This window comes from Camelina sativa, chromosome 6 (assembly GCF_000633955.1).
Source record: "Camelina sativa cultivar DH55 chromosome 6, Cs, whole genome shotgun sequence".
Lineage (NCBI taxonomy): Eukaryota > Viridiplantae > Streptophyta > Magnoliopsida > Brassicales > Brassicaceae > Camelina > Camelina sativa.
In genome coordinates, this window is record NC_025690.1 from 25,681,725 (window position 1) to 25,695,213 (window position 13,489).

A 13,489-nucleotide genomic window follows, 5' to 3' on the forward strand; every position below is an offset into this window, starting at 1 on the left:
AAAAAAAAAAAAAAAAAAATCAAATAACTTTCAAGTATTAAATTTATATTATGTGAAAACAAATTGAACTTATAACAACACCTACTTTGTTAAAAGAGATAGAGAGTGTCGGCGAATCGCTGGTTCCCTGAATATCGTGTTTCCGGCCAAATTTCTACTTCAACCAAGGCTGAAAATGGTTCCCATCGTCCACCACCTTTCCCTCCTGATCCCCCTGATCAAAACCCACTTGCTTCCCTTTCAGATTTCTCCCCTTTATTTCCTAATCCCCTCTCCCCCTCTTACTCCTCTCCTACTCAAACTGATTGCATTGATCTTGGCTAGCTCCGGTAGACTACTCACCGGAGGGGAAACCTCGCATATCTATCCCTGATTCAGTCTTTCATGAGGGTGCTGCAATTCACAAAGACTTCATCATTGGTATGTTTAAAGGCAGACTACCATCTTTTAAGCAAATTCAGAGTGTTCTTATCCATATGTGGGGCAGATGCCAAAGATTGGAAATCCACCTGAATCATTCAAACAACTTAATGTTAGTTCGACTACCAAACGAGTACATACGTACAAAGGTATTGGAGAAGAAAATGTGGTACATTGGTGAATGTATGTTCTTGGTGACTCAGTGGGATTCCTCTGGAGGTGACAAGCCTGACTTGAATTCAATCCCCATCTGGGCTCATCTTAAAGGTATGCCTTTCGATCTGATGCACAAAAAAGGTATTAGTCTAGTGGCGGGACTGGTTGGCGAGCCAAAAGAAATGGATGAGTTCACCAGGAATCTTGTCAGTTTAACTGAAGCACATGTAAAAGTAGAACGCAATCTGACAGAGCCTCTACCTTCAAGTGTTGAGGTTGTTCGTGAGAATGGTGAAGTCATCACGATAGCTGTTGAGTACCCGTGGATCCCACCAACTTGTACTCAATGCAATGAAATTGGGCATGTTGTCAGGTACTGCCCTACTCCAACTACTCCTTGGGTCCCAGCCTCAAGTAAACCTGTAACACCAATCAAGAAAAAGTCAGTGTCACAAAACCCTCTTCCAAATAATGAACATGTAAAGGAGCGGAGTACGTTAGCACTTGAGCAAGCTTCCTCTTCATTTTCTGGTCATTCAGACTCTCCTCTGGGAACAAAAGCCACCAATCAAAAAGCACCAACCAACCCCCACCATACTCCGGTAAACAAACTTCAACAAAAAACACCTCCTGCTCAAGTAGACGGCTGTTTGGCCCCCTCTCTTGTTATCTCAAACCCTTTTTCAAGTTTTAGTTGCCAATCAACCTTCCCCTTACCCAATAAATCTTCCCCTGACCCATCAACCTTTGTTAGCCCAACCCAACACTTCATTACCACACCCATATCTTCCCCCTTCCCCCCTAATTTGGCCCCCAAACCACAACCCTCCCCTAACTCTTCACCAAACTCTGCACCCCCGTCTGATATGGATATTGAAGTAGTAGCCCCTACTATGACTAACTCAAGAAACTTGGAGACTCCCCCTTTCGGAGAGAATCCCATTTGTCCTTAATCCCCTCTACTTCCATGTATATACAACCATTTTTTTGGAATGTTCGAGGGTTTAATGACTCGGATAAGCATCGGCCTTTTGCTAACTGGTTGTTTATTAACAAGCCTTTTTTTGGTGCCATACTAGAAACCCATATAAAAGAACCAAACTTGAACCGTGTCATGAATCTTACCTGTCCAGGCTGGCAGTTTACATCGAACCACAACTCCGACGCTGATGGCAGGATAATTCTAATCTGGAGATCCCCTGCCTCAGTAATTGTTCTTCATCAGACCCCCTACATGATCACCAGTGAAGTCACAATTCAAGGGGGTCACAGATTCATCTTTACAGCAATTTATGCACCTAATGAAAGTGATACACGCACTAACCTTTGGTGTGAAATCATTGATCTCCAGCAGCGGTTGCAGTTAGACACACTACCCTGGATGGTAGGAGGAGATTTCAACCAAATTATCCATCCTGAGGAGCACTTAAATGCAAGTGTCAACCATTTAACCTCACGAATGGCAGAGCTGCGGGACTGTCTCCTACAGCTTGAGTTGTTTGATGTGCTTTATCAGGGTCCTCTCTTCACCTGGTCAAACAAAAACCCGTTAAACCCTATCGCCAAAAAGCTAGATAGACTACTAGTAAACAACCCTTGGATTTCTGCTTACCCAAACACTGTAGCCTCCTTCCTTGCTCCTGATTTCTCAGATCACACACCGTGTCTCCTAAATCTTGATGCAACTCTCCCCTCCTCTAGTACCAAACCATTCAAGTTTTTCAACTTTCTTACCACCCACCCGCTTTTCATCCAAATGATGGAGACCAATTGGATTCTGGCTGGAAACACAAATCAACGGGATATATGTTTGTCAACACTCAGTGCTAAACAGAAAACACTAACAAAAGAGCTAAAAACACTTTCGCGAGAGAACTTTTCAGATATTCAAAACAGAGTGAGAGAGACTCATTTGTTGCTTCAAACTGTGCAGGTACAAGCTATATCAAATCCGACGCCGGCTATTTACCAAGAAGAGAAAGACCTACACACCAAATGGAATTTTCTCAGGAGAGTAAAAGAAGCATATTTCAGACAAAGATCTCGTATTAATTGGCTTAAAGAGGGAGACTTGAATACAACTTACTTTCATCGCATCACTAGGATTCGTAAAGCTTTTAATGCCATCAGATCTTTCTCTATGTCCTCGGGAGCTATCATTGATGATCCGGTGGAAATGAGTAGACTGGCTATCAGTCACTTCGAATCTCTCCTTGGTCCAACTTACATGCATTCCCTCTCCACTGGCCCTTCATGGATTCAAAGAATTATAACTTACTGTTGTCCCTCTAAATTAAAACTCTCAATGGTAAGGTTACCTACTGTTGATGAAATCACAAAGATAATGTTTAAGCTAAATGCCAATAAGGCACCAGGGCCAGATGGATTTACCTCTGCTTTCTACAAAGCCGCTTGGGGGTTTCTCGGATTGGAAGTCACTACAAGCATTCTGAAGTTCTTTCAAACATCTTTCCTGCCTTCAGCGACCAATGCCACAACCCTAGCATTGATTCCAAAGTTCCTTGGAGCCTCTGTTATCTCAGATTTTCGACCAATATCTTGCCTGAATACTTTGTACAAGGTTATCTCCAAGCTCTTGGTTGTAAGACTTAAGCCTGTCCTCCCTGCTTTGGTCCAACGAAATCAAACTACGTTTATCAAAGGAAGATTATTAGTTGAGAATACTTTTCTTGCAGCGGAACTAGTGAATGGCTATCATCGAGACAAAGGACCCAAGCGGATAACGATAAAGGTTGATATTGCAAAAGCATTTGATATTATCCGATGGGAGTTGTTGCCTAAAGGGAATTGAAGTTCCTGAACTCTACCTTCAGTGGCTACGAGCATGTATATGTACTCCCTCCTTCTCTGTTGGATTCAATGGGCGAGTGCATGGCTATTTCAAAAGTAGAAGAGGACTCAGGTAGGGTGACCCGCTATCGCCTTATCTCTTTGTCATTGCTCTTAACTGTCTTTCAGCCATGCTGGATAAAGCTGCAGAAGAGGGAAAATTAAAATATCACTATAAGTATCGTGACCTGAAGCTTACTCACTTATGTTTTGCAGACGATTTGCTAATATTTGTTGATGGGTCACTAGACTCGGTTAAAACGGTCCTCACCATCCTAAAGGACTTTGAAGCCGTCTCTGGTCTGGCCATTAGTCTCCCAAAAACAAGTTTCTTCTCTTCCGGGTTATCTCAACTTGAAGTAGATCATATCAAACACGAAACAGGGATTACTAATGGACAACTACCGATCCGCTACTTAGGCATACCTCTATGTACAAAAAAGCTTATCCTAGTGGATTGTGCTCCACTTATTCAGAAAGTCAAGAGAAGTTTAAATGCCTGGTCAACGAAGTCTCTCTCTTTTGCGGGAAGGTTACAACTCCTAAATACTGTCATAGCTGGTTTGACGAACTTATGGTCTTCAGCTTTCCTCCTGCCAAAGAAATGTATAGACACATTAAACTATTTAACAGGTGCTTTCCTGTGGAAAGGAAGCACAGAGGGTCATCACTCGGCTCGAGTGGCTTGGAAAACTATCACTCATGACAAATCACAAGGAGGACTTGGTATCAGAGATTTGCGGAACTGGAATACAGGTCAGAGATTTGCGGAAGCGGTATGATCAAACTTATCTGGCTTTTATTCTTCAGGTCAGGTTCAGTTTGGGTGGCTTGGTTTAAATCGGCTGTCCTTTCGAACGATCTCAGCAACTTCTGGACTCGAAAGCCAAGTAACAAGTTCTCCTAGCTAACAAACAAGCTCTTAAAACTTCGGGAAGAGGTCGACCCCTGGATAAAGATGAAGGTGGGAAATGGTACCAGGTGTAGGTTCTGGAGTGATCATTGGTGTAATCTTGGACAGATGTCGACTTATCTGAGCAATGAGGGACCTCTTGGAATTCCGCAAAGATCAACCATTGCTGACCTATGGTGTCAAGGCTCCTGGAGGGTACAACCTGCACGATCCGAAAAACAGGTCAACTATCACATTGAGTTAACTACCTTGCAGCTAACAGATGAAGAGGACAAGTATGTCTGGTGGCTAAGTGATTAATTGCGAGATGGTCGATCAACAGGGAATATTTACACCGCCCTAAAGGAAACTTTACCAACTGTGGCATGGTATAAGATAGTTTGGTTCACTAAAGGAATTCCAAAACATAGATTCCTCACCTGGCTTTTTGTGTTGAACAGATGTCCAACTCGGGACAGACTTCGATCTTGGGGCCTATCGGTAGATCCTTCATGTTTCTTGTGTGGTTCGGCTGAGGAGAGTCGTGACCATCTATTCTTCGACTGTCTGTTCAGCTGGACCATCTGGAATCTCATATCCAATCGGTGCTCCTTTTCCCCTGTCCGTTCTTGGTCCGACTGTCTCCAACGACTCATCAACTTCCAAGGAACCCGTGATGCAAAGATCCTCCTCCTCACTGCCTGGCAAGCTACGATCTACCACATCTGGACAGAAAGGAATCACCGCCTCCATCGAAGCAGCTTCAAGTCTACTGACCTCATTGTCAAACAGATTGACTCCCTTCTGCGAAACAGAGCACTAAGCTTCCGCGACTCCAACTCGATCTTGTCTTCCAACATGCTACAACTTTGGCTGGCAGGATCTTAGTTTTTAAAGAGTAAAACCCTAATCGCCGCTGGCTTCTCCCTATCTCCTGCACGATCTTCTCTCTCTACCAATCATTGATGGTGCGTGAAGTGGTTTGAATTGGTTTCTACTGCCTAACCGTTTTTCTGGTTCGGATTCAACTACTCGGTTCAAATCTGGTTCTACTTAAACTATGGGTTTAGTTTGGTTTAGTTATAATTCTAATTTTCTTATCTAATTGGGTTTTCAATATTGGGTTTCGGACCTGTAAAACTTTTGTTTCATGCTTTAAATTTGAATGCCTTTTAACAAAAAAAAAAAAACTTATAACAACACCACACTGATGTCTAGCTCGGTTTGTCAAAAAGTTATTTGATATTTGTTTGATTTAGTTCCAAAATTAAAAGCTTTATTTAAAACATTATTTTGCAAAAGAAAATCAAAATAACATTTAAATGTCAAATTTATTGTACCTAAAAACATGTTGAACCTATAACACCAAACTGACAGACCAAAAGAAAATCGTTCGGACCGGATGCCTAATTATCAACATTTTTCAAATTTAACACTAACACTTACAAGTTATTTTGACTATTAAAAACCTTTTTTGTTTAATTAAAAGTCTTAAGTTACAAAATCAAAATATTTTTTTTAAACATTATTTTTAAACATGTTGAACCTACAACACCAAACTGACGGACCATAGGAAAACCGTTTGGACTGGATGCCTAATTATTAACGTTTTTAAAATTTAACACTAGTTATTTTGACTATTAAAAACCTTTTTTGTTTAGTTAAACAGAATCAAAAGATTTTTTTTAAAACATATTTTTCAAAAGAAAAAAATCAAATAACTCTTAAGTGTCATATTTATATTAAGCGAAAACATGTTGAACTTATAACACCAAACTGACGGACCAAATGATTTCCTTTGGACTGGATGCCTAAGCTTGGTTTGTAATCAACGTTTTTAAAATTTAACACTTAAAAATTTATTTGAATATTTTAAACATTTAATTAAAAACATTATTTTGTAAAAAAAGAAAAATCAAATAACTCTTAAGTGTTAAATTTATATTACGTGAAAACATGTTGAACTTATAACACCAACTGACGAACCAAAGAAAACCCATCGGACTGGATGCCTAAACTCGGTTTGCAATCAACGTTTTTAAAATTCAACAATTAAAGTTATTTGAATATTTTAAAAAAAAATCTTTAATCAAAATAATAAATTAAAACAGTTTTTAAAGAATTTAGTTTTTTAAAAATTTAGATTTCAAATCAGAAAAAAAAAATCAATAATTATTTTAAAAAGAAGAAAGGATATCAAAATATTTTATTTTTGAAAGAATAAGAAAGTAAGAAAATAATACCTTGTTGGACTGTTGAAGGGAGTAGCCCATATCCAAGCCCAAGATGCGAGCTTCGTCTGCACCGCGTTGTGTTGGTGACGTGATGTGTTGGAATCAAACCTTGATTAATGCTCAAACTTGAAATAGAGAAAGAGTAAGAAGATTCACAAAAGAAGAAGAAGGAATCATAAGAGTTCTTAGATTGGAGAAGAAGAAGAAGCGACGAGAGTCACGAGACTGAGGGAGAAGAGGAAGAGTAGACTTTTGTTGTTGTTAAGAGTTTAAAGGCCATTGGGCTATTGTGTTAATCAAGCCCATTAAGTGTTGGGTTTAGTGTTGATGCAAACTATAGGTTAAACATTAACCTAAGTATAAATATGTTGTAAGTTGCATAATGAGAAGATAAGAAGAAAGTTTTAAAGAAATAGAGAGAGGCTGCAACAACGTAACTTCGAACATGGTATCAGAGCTCGGTCAATTCCGGTGAACAGAAATCTACAAAAGTTTAATGGAGCAAATGTCAAGGAAGATGAATGAAGTGAGAAGACGCTGCAAAATTTGTAAGAAGAGCAACCACAAGGAAGGTGAGTGTTACCTTCTACAAAATTATGAATCTCATTCTTCAGTAAGCAATTTAGACCAAGGAGAGGTTGTTTTGCTTGTGGAGAACCTGGCCACATCAAGAGAGAATGCCAGAAAAGGCAAACACAACAACAATTAGAAGAGGAGACTGGTCTATTTAGTGCAGCTCATGTAGTGGACCATACAAACAGTGATGAAATATGGTTAATAGACAGTGGTGCTACCAACCATATGACCAAGGAAGAGAGATTGTTTACTACAATAGACAAATCTGTTCAAGTACCCATTAGGATTGGAAATGGGGCAAGAATAATGACCGCAGGGAAGGGAAACATAGAAGTGATGACCAAGAAGGGAGTAAGGGTTATCAAGGATGTTTTTCTTGTTCCAGAGATAGATAAGAATCTGCTAAGTGTACCACAGATGACAAGAAATGGGTATAAGGTTGTGTTTGTAGAAAACAAATGTATAATCCACAATCAAGGAGGAGACAAGATTGCAGAAGTAGAGAGTGTAAGAAATGCTTACTTGTTGCGTATGCAGTTAGCTGAAGAGAGTGTAAGGATGGCCAAAGTAGAAAACTTGTCTGAGTTATGGCATAAAAGGCTCGGACACTCTGGTTTTCACAATTTAAAGAACCTGCAAACAAATCAAATGGTCAAAGGTCTACCAAACTTCAAGGTGATACAGGAGGTTTGTGAAGCATGTGTTAAAGGTAAACAATGCAGAGAAGAATTTCCTAGGATCTCAGAAACAAAAAGTAAAGAAGTGTTAGACTTGATTCACACAGACATATGTGGACCAATGCAAACCCCATCATGTAATGGAAGCATGTATATACTTACTTTTACAGATGACTTCTCGCATATGTTGTGGGTATATTTTCTGCGGTTGAAATCAGACACACTTGCAACTTTCAGGAAATTTAAGAGCCTCGTGGAAACTCAAACTGGCAAACGAATAAAGAAACTCAGGTCAGATAGAGGGGGAGAATTCAAGTCAGAGCAATTCACAAGATTCTTAGAAGAGAATGGAATAGAGAGGCAGTTCACTGTGGCTTACTCACCACAGCAAAACGGAGTTGCTGAGCGTAGAAACAGGACCCTGCTGGACATGGCAAGAAGCATGTTAAAAGATAAAGATATGCCAGATGACTTCTGGGCTGAAGCAATATTTACAGCAGCTTACCTTCAGAACCGACTTCCCACCAAGGCGTTAAACCAAAAAACACCACTTGAAGTCTGGAGTGGTCACAAACCCTCAGTTGGTCACCTTAAGGTATTTGGCTGCGTTTGTCATGTGTGGATACCTGCAGCTAGAAGAAGAAAACTAGATGACAGGTCAGAGAAGGCTGTGTTTATAGGATATAACACCATAAGTAAGGGTTACAGGGTGTATGTCCTAAGTACAAAGAGAATAGAAGTTTCAAGAGATGTGGTGTTTGAAGAAAACAAAAGTTGGAATTGGAAAACTCAAGAAGAAGTAAACAAGAGAACTGAGAAATCTCCCAGTAAGGTCAGCCCATCTCAGAAAACAGATGTAGAAATACAAAAGAGAAATGAAACTAGTCCAGAAGCTAGATCAAATTTCAGAGATGAAAGACAAGGTCTAAGTCCTATACCTTTTCAGTTAAGTGGAGGAGAAACTGAACCTGGAAGCTCTTCTCGAGTCGTTCACAAGGTTAGAAGATTGGATGATATATATAATGAAACAGAAGAACAAGGGGAAAACACAAATCATGTTGCAGAAGCATGCTATCTAATCTGGGAGGAGCCATCCACATTTGAAGACGCTATAAACAGCAAGGAATGGAAAATTGCAATGGATGATGAAATCTACATCATCAACAAGAATGAGACCTGGGAGCTGGTAAGGTTACCTGAAGGCAAGAAAGTGATTTCAGTCAAATGGATATATAAAGTGAAAACAAATGAGAGTGGTGAGATTCATAAACTGAAAGCAAGATTGGTGGCCAGGGGGTTTACTCAAACTTATGGAGAAAATTATGGTGAAACGTTTGCCCCAGTATCCAGACACGACACAATCAGAACTCTAATAGCCTTAGCCTCCCAAAATAAGTGGAACCTGCACCAAATGGATGTTAAGTCAGCATTCCTTAATGGAGAAATCACAGAAGAGGTTTATGTTGAACAACCACCAGGGTTTGAGATAGAGGGCGCAGAGAACATGGTTTACAAGCTAAAGAAAGCCCTATATGGATTAAAGCAGGCACCAAGAGCTTGGTACAGTAAGATTGACTCTTACTTCATGTCACAAGGATGCAAGAGAAGTGATTGTGATGCAGCAATGTACACAAAAGAATGTGAAGGTGAAATTATGATTATTAGCCTATATGTTGATGATCTTATCATTACAGGGAGCAGTGAGAAGATGATCAACCAATTCAAAGAGAATCTGAAGAAAACTTTTGAAATGACTGATCTGGGAAAACTCAAGTACTTTCTTGGGTTTGAGATTACTTACACCAAAGACGGAGTGTTTTTAAGCCAAAGGAAGTATGCTAAGCAGCTGTTGGAAAAATTTGGAATGAATCGCTGCAACCCTGTGAGCACACCTCTAACACCTCACGGGAAAAATCAAGAGGAAAGTGAAATCCTACCTAATCCAAGACTGTATCGAAGCATGATCGGTGGACTTTTGTATCTTGCAGCAACGAGACCTGATCTTGCCTTTGCTGCATCGTACTTGTCCAGAAGCTTGTCTCAACCTACTGAACAAAACCTACAAGAAACAAAACGGGTGTTAAGGTACATACAAGGCACTATAGACTATGGATTGAATTTCAATGAGATCAATCAAGTAGAGTTGGTTGGATTCTCTGATTCTGACTGGACAGGCTGCAGAGAAGACATGCGAAGTACTACAGGTATGTGTTTTACCTTGGGTAGCGCTATGTTCACATGGCAAACATAAAAACAAGACACTATTGCACAATCTACAGCAGAAGCAGAGTATATGGCGTTGTGCTCAGCCACTAATCATGCAGTATGGTTGAAACGATTGCTGGGAGAAATGAGAGTCGACACTACCAAGAGTGTGCCAATATACTGCGACAATACATCTGCAATTGCAATAGGTAGAAATCCAGTTCAACACAGGAGGACGAAACATATCCAAATACGATATCATGTGGTTCGAGAAGCAGAAAAGGAAGGAGTGATAAACCTGAGATACTGCAGTGGCGATGAACAAATCGCTGACATCCTCACTAAGCCTCTGGGAACTAAGAGGTTTGAGGAGCTTAGATCGAAACTCGGAGTTATGCAAAATCCCACCAGAAAAGTCACTGCAGATATAAACATGGCACAAGTTTCTCAGGTTGATAAAAAGTTGCATGTGAACAAGCTGAAACAGAGCAGGAGTGAAGAAAAACAGAGAGCAATCGAGATTAAGAACAAGGCAGAGAAAGAAAGGGATACGGAAAAAGAGGGAGACCTCATTGAGCATAATCCAATGAGGGAGATGGAGATGTTGTCGATGAGTTACGCAGATGCTGTAAAAGGAACATCTAGACAGATAAAAGAAAGCAACTTGAAGCATAATGGAGAGATGAGGATCCAAAAATCAATTTTGAATTTGGGGATTAATCAAGGGTTTGAGAGGGAGTGTTGGAATCAAACCTTGATTAATGCTCAAACTTGAAATAGAGAAAGAGTAAGAAGATTTACAAGAGAAGAAGAAGGAATCATAAGAGTTCTTAGATTGGAGAAGAAGAAGAAGCGACGAGAGTCACGAGACTGAGGGAGAAGAGGAAGAGAAGACTTTTGTTGTTGTTAAGAGTTTAAAGGCCATTGGGCTATTGTGTTAATCAAGCCCATTAAGTGTTGGGTTTAGTGTTGATGCAAACTATAGGTTAAACATTAACCTAAGTATAAATATGTTGTAAGTTGTATAATGAGAAGATAAGAAGAAAGTTTTAAAGAAATAGAGAGAGGCTGCAACAACGTAACTTCGAACAAGATGCATAAGAAGAACTTATAAGCAAAAAAATTTGCAAAAAAAAAAAAACTTATAAGCAAAAAAAGATTAGGGTTTTTTCAAAATAACAAAAAAGGAATTTTTTAGGTTTTGTTTGGTTGTTTCCTTTTTTTTTGATGAGTTTGACTTTTATATACTTGGGCGCTCCCACATAGCTACAACGGTTACTTTACCTGTTACCGTTTACAACAGTAACTTACAATTATAACTTTTGCCTATAACTACAAAACTACAACGGTTACTTTACCTGTTACCGTTTTTCAAAGCATATCATATGTACAATTTCAACTTTTCAAAGGATTAAGGAATGTTTATATGAAAACAAAAAACCTTGCTATTTTTAGCAAAAACTCTGCACATGTTTAATTTTGAACCTTTAAACTGTCGGTTATTTTTTGCCACTTTAAAGATACACAACTCAAGATGTCCAAAAGAAAAAGGGGAAGGACACGAGCAAATGAAAGAAAGTTGGATTTTAATTTTACCTATTCGAGGAAATTTATTCATTGAATGTTAGAATGTGAATTAGTACACTATTTAATATAGTTATTTTACTTGGTCTTCAAGTGCTGTTTTTTTCATGTACAGTACGTATTGGATATACGAATAGAAATATGAAAACGTTATTCTAAATTAATAACAGTTTTGATTCCAAGAAAGCTAGTTTTAATCTTTTTAATAAAATAAAGCGTACGTGAACTGTGTTTTGATATAAAAAAATTTAAAAAATTCATGTTTTATGCAACTTAGTACACAAGTGATTGTTATAATAAGAATTAAAGAATGTTTTGTGGACTTGCAAAGATCGTTCACCAAGATCTCTTGATATTGATTTTATAATTTAATATCCAGTTGCAATCTTTGTGTATAATAGAATAATTCATTCTATTGTTATATAAAAAATGTTAGAAATATCAAAACCGTACGAATTTTTAGTTGGGAAGTAATCAAATTTGTGGGCGAACAACATCAAATATGTATGAAATTAAGTTAATTTTTCGATTAGTTAATTTAATCAACTAAAAAGCGCATTATGGTGTAAATATAAATAAAGATTACTTGTTTACTTTCATGTATGTACAACCCTACAACAAACCCACATCACTCTCTTCTCAGACTCACAACACCAACCTTACACACACAAGCACAAAGGCAAAAGAAAGTTAGTTCTAATAAAACGAAAAAAAGCTGCTTAATTAATATAATTTGTCTCCAGTCTTTTTAACTTTGCTTCTTCTTTTTTTTTTAACTGCGCCTACGGCACACTTTAGCGGCAAGAGGACTAGCCATCTCACACGAAAGCCTCAGTTTCTCAGATAAGTCAACGCCGTTCACATCCGACGGTCCCCATTGAAACTCATGCAACAACGTCGCGGTCCAAAACGTAACGGTGGTCAAACCAAGATTCTTCCCTGGACAGATACGACGACCCGACCCGAACGGTGCAAGCCTCAAATCCGACCCGAGAACCGAATACTCCGCCTCACCTTCTTTTGCCACGAACCTCTCGGGTTTAAACTCCAAAGGATCAACCCACACGTGTGGGTCATGCGATACGGCCCACATGTTCACCATTGCTGTGGTCCCTGCCGGAACGAGACGACCATCAACGATCGTGTCAGTTATGGCCAAACGGGCCCATGATAGAAGTGGGCCTGGAGGGTGAAGCCTCAGCACTTCTTTCACCACAGCCGTCAGATATGGAAGTGAAGCCAAGTCAGATTCATCTACGGCCCTTGATTTCCCGACCACTCGATCTAGCTCATCCTGTACCGTCGATTGAATATCTGGATGAAGGACCATCCTAGCCAGAATCCACTCGATTAAAACCGCTACCGTGTCTGTTCCTCTGAATATCATCTCCTGTAACAAAAAAAAAACAAATGCGATATTTTTTTAGTGTACTTGTTACTTTTTATAGAATCTGTTAATAAATATAAAATTTACTAATTTGATGTCAAGCATTTTTTTAATTATCCCACGGTCACTCTCAAAATTCAAGTTTTTATAGAAAATTCTTAAGCAAAATTTTGACAAATATATATATAGTTTAATAAAAATAATAATTAAATAAATTTGGTATGCATACCCAAAGAACGGCGATTATGTCCGGGTCGGATAGTTGATCCGAACCATGGAGAGAGAGCAAAACGTCGACGAAATCGCGAGGAGAATCACCGGTTTGATTACGGTGTTCGGATATGATCCGGGATACAAACCGGTTTACCATCGGTACGAGTGTGGAACATCTAGACCGGATACTCTGAGGATCAAACTCGGATAACCAAGGAAGGTGATCGGTCCAGTTCAATGTTCCGAGTAGATCATAACCTTCTTCGACCAATTCACGTAACTCAACATGGTCTTG

General features: G+C 39.2%; 1 protein-coding gene across 1 annotated transcript in view; it reads right to left on the bottom strand.

The window, feature by feature from the left end:
- LOC104699481 (cytochrome P450 78A6-like) overlaps nt 12,159-13,489 on the bottom strand; it is a 9,113-nt gene continuing 7,782 nt past the window's right edge. The window contains exons 2-3 of the mRNA XM_019226884.1: nt 13,211-13,483; nt 12,159-12,984 (exon numbers count right to left, since the gene is read on the bottom strand). Coding sequence (XP_019082429.1) covers nt 12,367-12,984; nt 13,211-13,483 — 891 coding nt within the window. The 3' untranslated portion in view covers nt 12,159-12,366. The remainder of the gene's footprint in view (nt 12,985-13,210; nt 13,484-13,489) is intronic.